At 50.0% G+C, this 16,583-nt stretch overlaps 1 protein-coding gene across 2 annotated transcripts in view; it reads left to right on the plus strand.

The window, feature by feature from the left end:
- Positions 1 to 16,583, plus strand: part of CYP26B1 (cytochrome P450 family 26 subfamily B member 1) — a 91,104-nt gene that overhangs the window by 26,932 nt on the left and 47,589 nt on the right. Inside the window, exon 2 of one of the 2 annotated variants that reach the window (XM_077280340.1) lies at positions 12,316 to 12,543. In XM_077280340.1, the coding sequence (XP_077136455.1) occupies positions 12,358 to 12,543 (186 nt within the window). In that variant the 5' untranslated portion in view covers positions 12,316 to 12,357. Of the gene's footprint in view, positions 1 to 12,214; positions 12,544 to 16,583 lie in introns of those variants that run through there. The other variant, XM_077280339.1, reaches the window with a different exon arrangement.

Raw genomic sequence — 16,583 nt, forward strand, 5'->3', positions numbered from 1 at the left:
CAGATGACATTCTACCAGTATCTGCTGTGCGCATGCGCAGAATATGAGGTGCAGAAAGTATTACAGGGACAAAAGTACAATACTGAATGCCTGCCAGGGGCAAGTGCTTGCTCCTCACAGCCAGTGTCGGACTGGGGTGCCAAGGGCCCACCAGTAACATTGACTTTGAGGGGGGCCCACTCTTCACCTGCATACAAATATTACACGACCCTCCGTCACAAATGTACCTGTATCTCTATATAATAACACACGGGGCAGTTGGGTTAATGAATGATGAGACGGTGCTGTTTTCTGTACAGAGTGAATTATGCCCAGCACTGCCCATACAGTGGGGTTGGGGGCCCAGATCTGCACAGGGGCCCACCGGGGGATCCCCGATACCCCGTGGGCCAGTCCGAGCCTGCCCACAGCCAATTATTAGGTAATCCAATGACCTTTTACTATTACATTGTAAACCATATATTTATGTTGAGCATAAAAACTCCCTTTAGAGGGAAGCGGACAATGTGAGCAGAGTGACGTAGGTTTATAGGAAAAGATTTATAGCGAGTCGTGTTTTATTGGTCACGTCCTGCTCCTTCTGGTGCTAGGAGTCCGGTGGGCGGTCCTAATAATGGCTTCACAGCCTTCCATGTGCAGCAGTAATATTTTCCATGTGACCGCTGTCAGCTCCATGGAATGTCATAGTGGCAGAGTTTGGTTATGTGGGGAGCCGCTTTAGGATTTTTATCTGGCTCTTCAGGATGGGGGAGGGGTCCAGCCTCAACTTGTCCCTTCTCTGCAGCACTAAGGGGTTAATGTGCCCCCAGTCATCAGGGGCTGCTCAGCCTCCCATCCTGTGTGAGAGCAGGGCTGGAGTGTGGCTGCTGGCCATGGTACTGATGGAGGCAGCGCTCCCAGAGCCAGCAGATCCTCAGCAGATCCTCAGCAGGCATCATCATCATGGGAGATCACCGGACCCCATCCATGACCGCACAGGGAACCTGCGACATCCGACAGATTGGAAAACCTCTACATATAGTTTATAATAACACGTTACATTGAAACCAGAATGTTATATATTATAGATTCTACTTTGTTCCCCATGGAAACAATATTACACCAGAAAATACCCAACTTATACCGGCTGTACATATATAATTATATACAGGAGATGCCCAGGTTATACCAGCTGTACATATATAATTATATACAGGAGATGCCCAGGTTATACCGGCTGTACATATATAATTATATACAGGAGATGCCCAGGTTATACCGGCTGTACATATATAATTATGTACAGGAGATGCCCAGGTTATACCGGCTGTACATATATAATTATATACAGGAGATGCCCAGGTTATACCGGCTGTACATATATAATTATATACAGGAGATGCCCAGGTTATACCGGCTGTACATATATAATTATATACAGGAGATGCCCAGGTTATACCGGCTGTACATATATAATTATATACAGGAGATGCCCAGGTTATACCGGCTGTACATATATAATTATATACAGGAGATGCCCAGGTTATACCGGCTGTACATATATAATTATATACAGGAGATGCCCAGGTTATACCGGCTATACATATATAATTATATACAGAAGATGCCCAGGTTATACCAGCTGTACATATATAATTATATACAGGAGATGCCCAGGTTATACCGGCTGTACATATATAATTATATACAGGAGATGCCCAGGTTATACCGGCTGTACATATATAATTATATACAGGAGATGCCCAGGTTATACCGGCTGTACATATATAATTATATACAGGAGATGTCCAGGTTATACCGGCTGTACATATATAATTATATACAGGAGATGCCCAGGTTATACCAGCTGTACATATATAATTATATACAGGAGATGTCCAGGTTATACCAGCTGTACATATATAATTATATACAGGAGATGCCCAGGTTATACCAGCTGTACATATATAATTATATACTGGAGATGCCCAGGTTATACCAGCTGTACATATATAATTATATACAGGAGATGCCCAGGTTATACCAGCTGTACATATATAATTATATATTGGAGATGCCCAGGTTATACCAGCTGTACATATATAATTATATACAGGAGATGCCCAGGTTATACCAGCTGTACATATATAATTATATACAGGAGATGTCCAGGTTATACCAGCTGTACATATATAATTATATACAGGAGATGCCCAGGTTATACCAGCTGTACATATATAATTATATACAGGAGATGCCCAGGTTATACCAGCTGTACATATATAATTATATACAGGAGATGCCCAGGTTATACCAGCTGTACATATATAATTATATACAGGAGATGCCCAGGTTATACCAGCTGTACATACATAATTTTATACAGGAGATGTCCAGGTTATACCAGCTGTACATATATAACCATAAATAGAACATACCCAGGTTATACCAGCTGTACATATATAATTATATACAGGAGATGCCCAGGTTATACCAGCTGTACATATATAATTATATACTGGAGATGCCCAGGTTATACCAGCTGTACATATATAATTATATACAGGAGATGCCCAGGTTATACCAGCTGTACATATATAATTATATACAGGAGATGCCCAGGTTATACCAGCTGTACCTATATAATTATATACAGGAGATGTCCAGGTTATACCAGCTGTACCTATATAATTATATACAGGAGATGCCCAGGTTATACCAGCTGTACCTATATAATTATATACAGGAGATGCCCAGGTTATACCAGCTGTACCTATATAATTATATACAGGAGATGTCCAGGTTATACCAGCTGTACATATATAATTATATACAGGAGATGCCCAGGTTATACCAGCTGTACATATATAATTATATACAGGAGATGCCCAGGTTATACCAGCTGTACCTATATAATTATATACAGGAGATGTCCAGGTTATACCAGCTGTACATATATAATTATATACAGGAGATGCCCAGGTTATACCAGCTGTACCTATATAATTATATACAGGAGATGCCCAGGTTATACCGGCTGTACCTATATAATTATATACAGGAGATGCCCAGGTTATACCAGCTGTACATATATAATTATATACAGGAGATGCCCAGGTTATACCAGCTGTACCTATATAATTATATACAGGAGATGTCCAGGTTATACCAGCTGTACATATATAATTATATAGCTGCATGATTTGTGGCTGCTAGACAGTCTGAATACATGCAGGGATTGCCTGTTTGTTAGGGAGTCCCCACAGGTATTCAGACTGTCTAGCAGCTGTGGAGACACAAATATAATTTCAGAGCATGCTCAAAATAATCGGAAAACCCGAGTAACGAGCACACTCGCTCATCACTAATTATATTCAGGAGATGCCCAGGTTATACCAGCTGTACATATACAGTGGGTACAGAAAGTATTCAGACCCCTTTACATTTTTCACTCTTTGTTTCATTGCAGCCATTTGGTAAATTGAAAAAGTTCATTTTTTTTCTCATTATTGTACACTCTGTGCCCCATCCTGACTGAAAAAAACAAATGTAGTAATTTTTGCAAATTTATTAAAAAAGAAAAACTGAAATCTCACATGGTCATAAGTCTTCAGCCCCTTTGCTCAGACACTCATATTTAAGTCCCATGCTGTCCATTTCCTTGTGATCCTCCTTGAGATGGTTCTACTCCTTCATTGGAGTCCAGCTGTGTGTAATTACACTGATAGGACTTGATTTGGAAAGGCGCACACCTGTCTATATAAGACCTCACAGCTCACAGTGCATGTCAGACCAAAGGAGAATCATGAGGCCAAAGGAACTGGCCAAGGAGCTCAGAGACAGAATTGTGGCAAGGCACAGATCTGGCCAAGGTTACAACAGAATTTCTGGAGTACTCAAGGTTCCTAAGAGCACAGTGGCCTCCATAATCCTTAAATGGAAGAAGTTTGAGACCACCAGAAGTCTTCCTAGACCTGGCCGTCCAGCCAAACTGAGCAATCGTGGGAGAAGAGCCTTGGTGAGAGAGGAAAGAAGAACCCCAAGATCACTGTCGCTGAGCTCCAGAGATGCAGTAGGGAGATGGGAGAAAGTTCCACAAAGTCACCTATCACTGGAGCCCTCCACCAGTCGGGCCTTTATGGCAGAGTGGACGACGGAAGCCTCTCCTCAGTGCAAGACACATGAAAGCCGCATAGAGTTTGCTAAAAAACACATGAAGGACTCCCAGACTATCAGAGATAAGATTCTGTGGTCTGATGAGACAAAGATAGGCCTTTTTGGTGATAATTCTAACCGGTATGTGTGGAGAAAACCAGGCACTGCTCATCACCTGCCCAATACACTCCCAACAGTGAAACATGGTGGAGGCAGCATCATGCTATGGGGGTGTTATTCAGCTGAACGGACAGGACGACTGGTTTCTATTGAAGGAAACATGAATGCGGCCAAGTACAGAGATATTCTGGATGAAAACCTCTTCCAGAGTGCTCTGGACCTCAGACTTGGCCGAAGGTTCCCCTTCCAACAAGACAATGACCCTAAGCACACAGCTAAAATAACAAAGGAGTGGCTTCAGAACAACTCTGTGACCATTCTTGACTGACCCAGCCAGAGCCCTGACCTAAACCCAACTGAGCATCTCTGGAGAGACCTGAAAATGGCGTCCACCAACGTTCACCATCCAACCTGACGGAACTGGAGAGGATCTGCAAGGAAGAATGGCCGAGGATCCCCAAATCCAGGGGTGGAAAACTTGTTACATCATTCCCAAGAAGACTCATGGCTGTACGAGCTCTAAAGGGGCTTCTCCTCAATACTGAGCAAAGGGGCTGAAGACTTCTGACCATGGGAGATTTCAGTTTTATTTTTTATTAAATTTGCAAAAATTTCTACATTTCTGTTTTTTTCAGTGAAGATGGGGGCAGAGTGGACATTAATGAGAAAAAGGGAACTTTATAGAATTTACCAAATGGCTGCAATGAAACAAAGAGGGAAAAATGTAAAGGGGTGTGAATACTTTCCGTACCCACTGTGTAAGATATACACATATGGTAATGTGCACAGGCATAAAACAATATAGTGAGAAGATATCACGGTAGTCACCTTCATCTCGTTATATCGGGGGGTGGGATTATTGGGGTCCTGCAGGACAGTCCTGGTGTTCTGGAGTCACGCAGACTATTTCTTGCTCCATTGCTGGAAGAAAGTGATTTGTAATCACCGGCAGGAGGCTTGTGAGTTGACGTTGTGAGGAGGAGGCTTGTGAGTTGACGTTGTGAGGAGGAGGCTTGTGAGTTGCCGTTGTAAGGAGGCTTGTGAGTTGCCGTTGTGAGGAGGCTTGTGAGTTGCCATTGTGAGGATTGTGCGTTGACGTTGTGAGGAGGAGGCTTGTGAGTTGCCGTTGTGAGGAGGAGGCTTGTGAGTTGACGTTGTGAGGAGGCTTGTGAGTTGCCATTGTGAGGAGGCTTGTGCGTTGACGTTGTGAGGAGGAGGCCTGTGAGTTGACGTTGTGAGGAGGCTTGTGAGTTGCCGTTGTGAGGAGGCTTGTGAGTTGCCGTTGTGAGGAGGAGGCTTGTGAGTTGACGTTGTGAGGAGGCTTGTGAGTTGCCATTCTGAGGAGGCTTGTGAGTTGACATTGTGAGGAGGAGGCCTGTGAGTTGACGTTGTGAGGAGGCTTGTGAGTTGCCGTTGTGAGGAGGCTTGTGAGTTGCCGTTGTGAGGAGGCTTGTGAGTTGCCGTTGTGAGGAGGAGGCTTGTGAGTTGCCATTGTGAGGAGGCTTGTGAGTTGCCGTTGTGAGGAGGAGGCTTGTGAGTTGCCGTTGTGAGGAGGCTTGTGAGTTGCAGTTGTGAGGAGGCTTGTGCGTTGACGTTGTGAGGAGGAGGCCTGTGAGTTGACGTTGATCCATACTCATCCTGAAACGGTCCAACTAGCTCATCTTGAACAATCTCAGCCCACAGCAGTGCCCACTCCACCTGGGTGGCGTCTGAGGGGAGTAGTCCTAATGTTTCCCCTTCTGTGTCTTGCTCAGTGGTGGTCGGGCTCGGCCTCCTCACCTCGGCTGTGTCCCTGTGGGGCTGTTACTTCTGTAGACGGGTAACAATCTGGAACTTTTCAGAGTTGTGAAATCTCTTTTTTGACCCATTTTGCCAGAGAAAACAGCTGCTGATAATTCAGTACACCGTGATAAAGGGCGGGGCATCCTGAGGCCACACCCATCTTTACTGGCATACACATCACCTGATCGGCTTCATCTAATCAGCATTCGGGATTATAGAGGCGGAGGTGGGAAATCTACCGAAAATAACGATGGTCACCAGCAGTGTAACCAGAGTCTGATGGGCCCCAGGGCAAAAATTGGACCTGGGCCCCTACATGCATGTCGGCGATGTATATGCGCTCTTGTAGTGTTCTGAATCCCATAAATGCATGCACATTGCCCCTCCCCCATAATGAAATAATGCCCACCATTCTATACGAACTTCACCCACCCTTGGTCCCTTCCTGGCATAATGTGCTCCATCCTGGACCCCATCTGGTGATAATGTCCCCCTCCTGGGCCCTGTGCAGTAATAACGTCCCCCCTCCTGGGCCCTGTGCAGTAATAACGTCCCCCCTCCTGGGCCCTGTACAGTAATACTGTCAAACATCCTGTGCTCCTTCCTGGTATAATATCCCCATCCTAGTATAATGTCCCCCATCCTGGGCTCCTTCCTGTTATAATGTACCAGTTCTGGGACCTCCATCTAGTGACAATTTCCCCATGTTGGGTCCCTTTCAGTAACAATGTCCAACATCCTGGGCCCCTTCCTGGTTGATGTCCCCATCCTAGTATAATGTCCCCCATCCTGGGCTCCTTCCTGTTATAATGTCCCAGTTCTGGGACCTCCATCTAGTGACAATGTTCCCCATGTTGGGTCCCTTTCAGTAACAATGTCCAACATCCTGGGCCCCTTCTTGGTTGATGTCCCCATCCTAGTATAATGTCCCCCATACTGGTTTCCTTCCTAGTATAATATCCCCATCATTGTAATAACGTCCCCCATTCTGGGAATAATGTCCTCATCCCTAGCCCATCCTGCAATAATGTTTCCTGCTCTTCTGTAACGCTTAACGAAAAACTATCGGGATTCTACTCACCTTTTACTGCTCCCAAAACACGTGGCATCCTCAATACTCGGCGCAGAGGACAGTAGATGACTTTACTGTGCGTGCTAAAGGAGATGCATCACGTCTATGCACCACTTGTGACCAGCACGGTGAAGTCAGCTGCCTGCCTCTGATTGGCCAGCAGTGTGTGTCGCAGTGCAGAGAGCCGGAGAGTCCCTGCACCACAATACCTCTCAGCTGAAGTATGTGCTGTAGCTCTGCGCTGCAGCAGTAGCATTAGGTGTAGTATTACCAGTATATGGAGAGACCCACTGCCATCACCTCATGGTAATATACCACCGAGCACAAAAAGTGGGTACAGCAAGAGTAGTGGAACGCCTGCCAGGGCTGTGGGGTACTCGGTACCGGGTCTGGTACTTAAAGGGGATGTTTCATGGCGGCAGCGACCCGGTCCGTGACTCATGTAAAAGAGAAAGGTCTTTAAAGGGGTTTGAATAAAGTTTGTGTTCGTGACGCCACCTGTGGTATTCGGTCAGGGTGACCGACGCTGCTTAAAGGGGTCCTCTGGGGTGAAGTTGTGGCAGCAGGGATGGTATGGCTTCCCACAGGTGAAGCTGGGTCCCCAGGGCTCCCGGTGTATAAATAGAGATGGTGAATGATGTAGGAGGACACAGGGTTGCAGTCTCATGAATTCAGGCAGCCACAGTCCAGGGAACCGGATCACAGGTGTCAATGGTCCGGCCGGCTAGGAAGAAAGATGGGAGTCCCCCTTACCAGGTGGGGTTAGAAGCCTTCACTCTAGCACGGTGGTGTAGTCCCTTGCTGCCTTAAGCCTCTCACAAGGTCCTCACTGTTCTCTCTGTCCTCCAGGTTGGTAGGACACTAACCCCTATGACAGGTGGCTCGAGCCTTTTTACAGGGTCTCTATCACGACCCGGGCTCTGTGTGCCTCTGTGTCTCCAGGTGTCAGGGCAGACAGGTGACTTGTAGTCCAGCTGTCCTGCCGGTTTCTGCTGTGAGACGTGGAGTCCCTCACAACCCCGGTCTTCCGGCTACCGGTGTCTGCGGTCAGTAGGGAGGTAGCTCAGTCGCAGCTAACTCACCAGTTCTTCGCTCTCCTGCGCTCCGCTTCACCTACACGCTCACTACAATCTGTTCTGCTTTCTCTTCTCTCTTTCCAGGAGCTGCAGCACCTCACATGGCTGCACGACCCCTCTCTTTCCACTTTGCCTTAGACTGCTCCAGTCTGCTTTCTGGCACTCACTGACTCCTCTCACCTACTGACTACTTTCCCTCCAGACCAGAATCTATATATAGGGGAGCCACCCACAAGCTGGATTAGAGCTCCCCCTTCTGGCCTGGAGTATGAACATTTTGCATGCTTGTGATTACCTGATAAAAGAGATCCTTCCTTGCTTCCAAGCGTGACATCACTCTCCTCGTGAGGAAAGCAACACCACTGTAACAACCAGGACCCTGGGGTGTCACAGAAGTATTATGTGAAGCATTGTACAAAATGAGCATTATTAGGTGCAGCAGTGTACAGGAGGAGTAGCATTATGTGCAGTGTCCTACAGGAGGAGTAGCATTATGTGCAGTTTCCTACAGGAGGAGCAGCATTATGTGCAGTGTCCTACAGGAGGAGAATCATTAGGGGAAGTGAGTACAGGAGACATAACATTAGGTGCCATAGTGTACATGGATGAGAAGCCCCCACACATTGTGAGTGACCCCTCCATGGATAACAAGCCCCCACACATTGTGAGTGCCCCCCTCCATGGATGAGAAGCCCCAACACATTGAGTGACCCTCTCCATGGATGAGAAGCCCCCACACATTGTGAGTGACCCCTCCATGGATGAGAAGCCTCCACATATTGTGAGTGACCCCTCCATGGATAACAAGCCCCCACACATTGTGAGTGACCCCCTCCATGGATGAGAAGCCCCAACACATTGAGTGACCCCCTCCATGGATGAGAAGCCCCCACACATTGTGAGTGACCCCTCCATGGATGAGAAGCCTCCACACATTGTGAGTGATCTTCCTCCATGGATGAGAATCCCCCACACATTGTGAGTGACCCCTCCATGGATGAGAAGCCCCCGCACATTGTGAGTGACATCCTCCATGGATGAGAAGCCCCCGCACATTGTGAGTGACCCCCTCCATGGATGAGAAGCCCCCACACATTATGAGTGACCCCCTCCATGGATGAGAAGCCCCCACACATTGTGAGTGACCCCTCCATGGATGAGAAGCCCCCACACATTATGAGTGACCCCTCCATGGATGAGAAGCCCCCACACATTGAATGACCCCCTCCATGGATGAGAAGCCTCCACACATTGTGAGTGACCCCTCCATGGATGAGAAGCCCCCACACATTGTGAGTGACCCCCTCCATGGATGAGAAGCCCCCACACATTGTGAGTGACCCCTCCAAGGATGAGAAGCCCCCGCACATTGTGAGTGACCCCCCTCCATGGATGAGAAGCCTCCACACATTGTGAGTGACCCCCTCCATGGATGAGAAGCCTCCACACATTGTGAGTGACCCCCTCCATGGATGAGAAGCCCCCGCACATTGTGAGTGACCCCCTCCATGGATGAGAAGCCCCCACACATTCTGAGTGATCCCCTCCATGGATGAGAAGCCCCCGCACATTGTGAGTGATCCCCTCCATGGATGAGAAGCCCCCACACATTGTGAGTGATCCCCTCCATGAATGAGAAGCCTCCACACATTGTGAGTGATCCCCTCCATGGATGAGAAGCCCCCACACATTGTGAGTGACCCCCTCCATGGATGAGAAGCCCCCACACATTGTGAGTGACCCCTCCATGGATGAGAAGCCCCCACACATTGTGAGTGACCCCTCCATGGATGAGAAGCCACCACACATTGTGAGTGACCCCTCCATGGATGAGAAGGCCCCACACATTGTGAGTGACCCCCTCCATGTATGAGAAGCCCCCACACATTGTGAGTGACCCCTCCATGTATGAGAAGCCCCCACACATTGTGAGTGACCCCCTCCATGTATGAGAAGCCCCCACACATTGTGAGTGACCCCTCCATGTATGAGAAGCCCCCACACATTGTGAGTGATCCCCTCCATGGATGAGAAGCCTCCACACATTGTGAGTGACCCCCTCCATGGATGAGAAGCCCCCACACATTGTGAGTGATCCCCTCCATGGATGAGAAGCCCCCGCACATTGTGAGTGACCCCCTCCATGGATGAGAAGCCCCCACACATTGTGAGTGACCCCTCCATGGATGAGAAGCCCCCGCACATTGTGAGTGATCCCCTCCATGGATGAGAAGCCCCCACACATTGTGAGTGATCCCCTCCATGGATGAGAAGCCCCCGCACATTGTGAGTGACCCCCTCCATGGATGAGAAGCCCCCACACATTGTGAGTGATCCCCTCCATGTATGAGAAGCCCCCGCACATTGTGAATGACCCCCTCCGTGGATGAGAAGCCTCCACACATTGTGAGTGACCCCCTCCATGGATGAGAAGCCCCCACACGTGAGTGGTCTCAGGAGGCTTCCCTGCTGGATGACACCGGATCAGCGTCACCTTCGCTTCTTTGGACAATCAGACGGAATATTAAGACTTTACAGAAACTTCATGTGTTTGTCAATAATCGTGAAACAACTGATGGAATGTTTATAATTGTCTCTCGGTAACCATAGAAACAGACTTGTGTCAGTCTCAAAACTTTAGGCCAGAACTGTAAACAGTGCACAGGAGGAGCAGCATTAGGTGCAGCAGTGAGTACAGGAGGAGCAGCCTGAGGTGCAGCAGTGAGTACAGGAGGAGCAGAATTAGGTGCAGCAGTGAGTACAGGAGGAGCAGCCTGAGGTGCAGCAGTGAGTACAGGAGGAACAGCATTAGGTGCAGCAGTGAGTACAGGAGGAGCAGCCTGAGGTGCAGCAGTGAGTACAGGAGGAGCAGCATTAGGTGCAGCAGTGAGTACAGGAGGAGCAGCCTGAGGTGCAGCAGTGAGTACAGGAGGAGCAGCCTGAGGTGCAGCAGTGAGTACAGGAGGAGCAGCATGAGGTGCAGCAGTGAGTACAGGAGGAGCAGCATTAGGTGCAGCAGTGAGTACAGGAGGAGCAGCCTGAGGTGCAGCAGTGAGTACAGGAGGAGCAGTCTTAGGTGCAGCAGTGAGTACAGGAGGAGCAGCCCTAGGTGCAGCAGTGAGTACAGGAGGAGCAGCATTAGGTGCAGCAGCACACACAGGAGGAGCAGCCTGAGGTGCAGCAGTGAGCACAGGAGGAGCAGCATTAGGTGTAGCAGTGAGTGCAGGAGGAGCAGCCTTAGGTGCAGCAGTGAGTGCAGGAGGAGCAGCCTTAGGTGCAGCAGTGAGTGCAGGAGGAGCAGCCTTAGGTGCAGCAGTACACACAGGAGGAGCAGCATTAGGTGCAGCAGTGAGTGCAGGAGGAGCAGCCTTAGGTGCAGCAGTGAGTGCAGGAGGAGCAGCCTTAGGTGCAGCAGTACACACAGGAGGAGCAGCATTAGGTGCAGCAGTGAGTACAGGAGGAGCAGCCTTAGGTGCAGCAGTGAGTACAGGAGGAGCAGCCGTAGGTGCAGCAGTGAGTACAGGAGGAGCAGCATTAGGTGCAGCAGTGAGCACAGGAGGAGCAGCATTAGGTGCAGCAGTGAGCACAGGAGGAGCAGCCGTAGGTGCAGCAGTGAGTACAGGAGGAGCAGCCGTAGGTGCAGCAGTGAGTACAGGAGGAGCAGCCGTAGGTGCAGCAGTGAGTACAGGAGGAGCAGCCGTAGGTGCAGCAGTGAGTACAGGAGGAGCAGCCGTAGGTGCAGCAGTGAGTACAGGAGGAGCAGCATTAGGTGCAGCAGTACACACAGGAGGAGCAGTATTAGGTGCAGCAGTGAGCACAGGAGGAGCAGCCGTAGGTGCAGCAGTGAGTACAGGAGGAGCAGCCGTAGGTGCAGCAGTGAGTACAGGAGGAGCAGCATTAGGTGCAGCAGTGAGCACAGGAGGAGCAGCATTAGGTGCAGCAGTGAGTACAGGAGGAGCAGCCCTAGGTGCAGCAGTGCAGTGTCTCCCCGCCTCCTCCGGTATATAAGCTCCTGCACACAGCGGTGCTCTCAGTAGTCAGTGCTCTCGGTAGTCGGTAGTCAGCCTCGCTCCGTTCTCCCCGGCTCTGCGCTCCGTTGCCGGCTATGAGTGACGCTGTCTCCCTCCCCAGGTGCGGCGGCCGCTGACCCCCGGCTCCCGGTTGCTGCTGACGATGGTGGTGTGGTGCCTGGCCGCGCTGGCCGCCTGCCTGGTGTCCGTGGCGCTGCTCCTCGCCGTGTCCCAGCAGCTGTGGCAGTGGCGCTGGGCGGCCACTCGGGACAAGTCCTGCAAGCTGCCCATGCCCCGGGGCTCCATGGGATTTCCACTGGTGGGCGAAACTTTCCACTGGATCTTACAGGTACAGAAGTCTCCTGTCTATGATTGTCCACTAGTGACAGTGGGATCCTACCTGACACTTACCTGGGATAGACACTAGTGGGGTTATATCACCTGTCACTGACACTAGTGGGGTTATATCACCTGTCACTGACACTAGTGGGGTTATATCACCTGTCACTGACACCAGTGGGGTCATATCACCTGTCTGTGACACTAGTGGGGTTATATCACCTGTCACTGACACCAGTGGGGTTATATCACCTGTCACTGACACTAGTGGGGTCATATCACCTGTCTGTGACACTAGTGGGGTTATATCACCTGTCACTGACACTAGTGGGGTTATATCACCTGTCACTGACTCTAGTGGGGTTATATCACCTGTCACTGACACTAGTGGGGTTATATCACCTGTCACTGACACCAGTGGGGTTATATCACCTGTCACTGACACCAGTGGGGTTATATCACCTGTCACTGACACTAGTGGGGTCATATCACCTGTCTGTGACACTAGTGGGGTTATATCACCTGTCACTGACACTAGTGGGGTTATATCACCTGTCACTGACACTAGTGGGGTTATATCACCTGTCACTGACACTAGTGTGGTCATATCACCTGTCACTGACACTAGTGGGGTTATATCACCTGTCTGTGACACTAGTAGGGTCATATCACCTGTCACTGACACTAGTGGGGTCATATCACCTGTCACTGACACTAGTGGGGTCGTATCACCTGTCACTGACACTAGTGGGGTCGTATCACCTGTCACTGACACTAGTGGGGTCGTATCACCTGTCACTGACACTAGTGGGGTTGTATCACCTGTCACTGACACTAGTGGGGTTGTATCACCTGTCACTGACACTAGTGGGGTTATATCACCTGTCTGTGGCACTAGTGGGGTCACATCACCTGTCTGTGACACTAGTGGGGTTATATCACCTGTCTGTGACACTAGTGGGGTTATATCACCTGTCTGTGACACTAGTGTGGTTATATCACCTGTCTGTGACACTAGTGTGGTTATATCACCTGTCTGTGACACTAGTGGGGTTATGTCACCTGTCTGTGACACTAGTGGAGATATATTACCTGTCACTGACACTAGTGGAGTTATATTATCTGTTATTGACACTCAGTGTGGTCATATCACCCGTTTGTGACACTATTGGGGTTATATCACCTGTCTGTGACACTAGTGGGGTTATATCACCTGTCTGTGACACTAGTGGGGTCACATCACCTGTCTGTGACACTAGTGGGTTCACATCACCTGTCTGTGACACTAGTGGGGCTATATCACCTGTCACTGACACTAGTGGGGTTATATCACCTGTCACTGACACCAGTGGGGTTATATCACCTGTCACTGACACCAGTGGGGTTATATCACCTGTGACTGACACTAGTGGGGTTATATCACCTGTCACTGACACTAGTGGGGTTATATCACCTGTCACTGACACTAGTGGGGTCGTATCACCTGTCACTGACACTAGTGGGGTTATATCACCTGTCACTGACACTAGTGGGGTCGTATCACCTGTCACTGACACTAGTGGGGTCGTATCACCTGCCACTGACACTAGTGGGGTCGTATCACCTGTCTGTGACACTAGTGGGGTTATATCACCTGTCTGTGACACTAGTGGGGTTATATCACCTGTCTGTGACACTAGTGGGGTTAGATTACCTGTCTGTGACACTAGTGTGGTTATATCACCTGTCTGTGACACTAGTGGGGTCACATCACCTGTCTGTGACACTAGTGTGGTTATATCACCTGTTTGTGACACTAGTGTGGTTATATCACCTGTCACTGACACTAGTGTGGTTATATCACCTGTCACTGACACTAGTGGGGTTATATCACCTGTCTGTGACACTAGTGGGGTTAGATTACCTGTCTGTGACACTAGTGGGGTTATATCACCTGTCTGTGACACTAGTGTGGTTATATCACCTGTTTGTGACACTAGTGTGGTGATATCACCTGTCTGTGACACTAGTGTGGTTATATTACCTGTCTGTGACACTAGTGTGGTTATATCACCTGTCTGTGACACTAGTGGGGTTATATCACCTGTCTGTGACACTAGTGGGGTTATATCACCTGTCTGTGACACTAGTGTGGTTATATCACCTGTCTGTGACACTAGTGTGGTTATATCACCTGTTTGTGACACTAGTGTGGTTATATCACCTGTCTGTGACACTAGTGTGGTTATATCACCTGTTTGTGACACTAGTGGGGTTATATCACCTGTCTGTGACACTAGTGTGGTTATATCACCTGTTTGTGACACTAGTGGGGTTATATCACCTGTCTGTGACACTAGTGGGTTCACATCACCTGTCTGTGACACTAGTGGGTTCACATCACCTGTCTGTGACACTATTGGGTTCACATCACCTGTCTGTGACACTATTGGGTTCACATCACCTGTCTGTGACACTAGTGGAGTTATATTATCTGTTATTGACACTCAGTGTGGTTATATCACCCGTTTGTGACACTATTGGGGTTATATCACCTGTCACTGACACCAGTGGGGTTATATCACTTGTCACTGACACTAGTGGGATTGTATCACTTGTGACTGACACTAGTGGGGTTATTTCACCTGTCACTGACACTAGTGGGGTTGTATCACCTCTCACTCACTCTCTGTGGAGAAAAGGCAGCAACTGACAGCACTTCAGATGATCGGGATACGCGCTCCAAAGTCCATAGACCCAATTGGACAAATACTCACAACTGAAGAAAAACGAGCAGCATCCAATCCAGGTGAAAGCGGAAAAGTTCTTTATTCTGCCATCAATTCATACAACGTTTCGACCAAGCATGGTCTTTGGATGCTCCTCGTTTTCCTTCAGTCCTCTCTGTGGAGGACTAGGCCATATTATTTTGTCACCTGGTGATTCTGCTTCTTTTCCTTCTGCTGTTTGCTCCTGCGCACCGCTGCTGACGTCCTGTTAGTTACTCTTTATTTCTTTGCCCCTTGTGTGGGATTGTGATGGGCCGATGCCGGACCCCACCGCTCTGCCCCTATTCCTGTCTCCTGGCACGCTCCTCCACATGTGGGATTGTGAGGGGCCGATGCCGGACCCCACCGTTCTGCCCCTATTCCCGGCTCCTGGCACGCTCCTCCACATGTGGGATTGTGAGGGGCCGATGCCGGACCCCACCGTTCTGCCCCTATTCCCGGGCTCCTGGCACGCTCCTCCACATGTGGGATTGTGAGGGGCCGATGCCGGACCCCACCGTTCTGCCCCTATTCCCGGCTCCTGGCACGCTCCTCCACATGTGGGATTGTGAGGGGCCGATGCCGGACCCCACCGTTCTGCCCCTATTCCAGGCTCCTGACACGCTCCTCCACATGTGGGATTGTGAGGGGCCGATGCCGGACCCCACCGTTCTGCCCTTATTCCCGGCTCCTGGCACGCTCCTCCACATGTGGGATTGTGAGGGGCCGATGCCGGACCCTACCGTTCTGCCCTTATTCCCGGCTCCTGGCACGCCCCTCCACATGTGGGATTGTGAGGGGCCGATGCCGGACCCCACCGTTCTGCCCTTATTCCCGGCTCCTGGCACGCTCCTCCACATGAGGTATGTTGAGGGGCCGATGCCGGACCCCACCGTTCTGCCCCTATTCCCGTCTCCTGGCACGCTCCTCCACATGTGGGATTGTGAGGGGCCGATGTCGGACCCCACCGTTCTGCCCCTATTCCCGGCTCCTGGCACGCCCCTCCACATGTGGGATTGTGATGGGCCGATGCCGGACCCCATCGTACTGCCCCTATTCCCGGCTCCTGGCACGCTCCTCCACATGTGGGATTGTGAGGGGCCGACGCCGGACCCCACCATTCTGCCCCTATTCCCAACTCCTGGCATGCTCCTCCACATGAGGGATTGTGAGGGGCCGATGCCGGACCCCATCGTTCTGCCCCTATTCCCGGCTCCTGGCATGCTCCTTCACATGAGGGATTGTGAGGGGCCGATGCCGGACCCCACCGTTCAGCCCCTGTTCCCGGCTCCTGGCACGCCCC

The sequence above is a fragment of the Ranitomeya variabilis genome, chromosome 1 (genome assembly GCF_051348905.1).
Source record: "Ranitomeya variabilis isolate aRanVar5 chromosome 1, aRanVar5.hap1, whole genome shotgun sequence".
NCBI lineage: Eukaryota > Metazoa > Chordata > Amphibia > Anura > Dendrobatidae > Ranitomeya > Ranitomeya variabilis.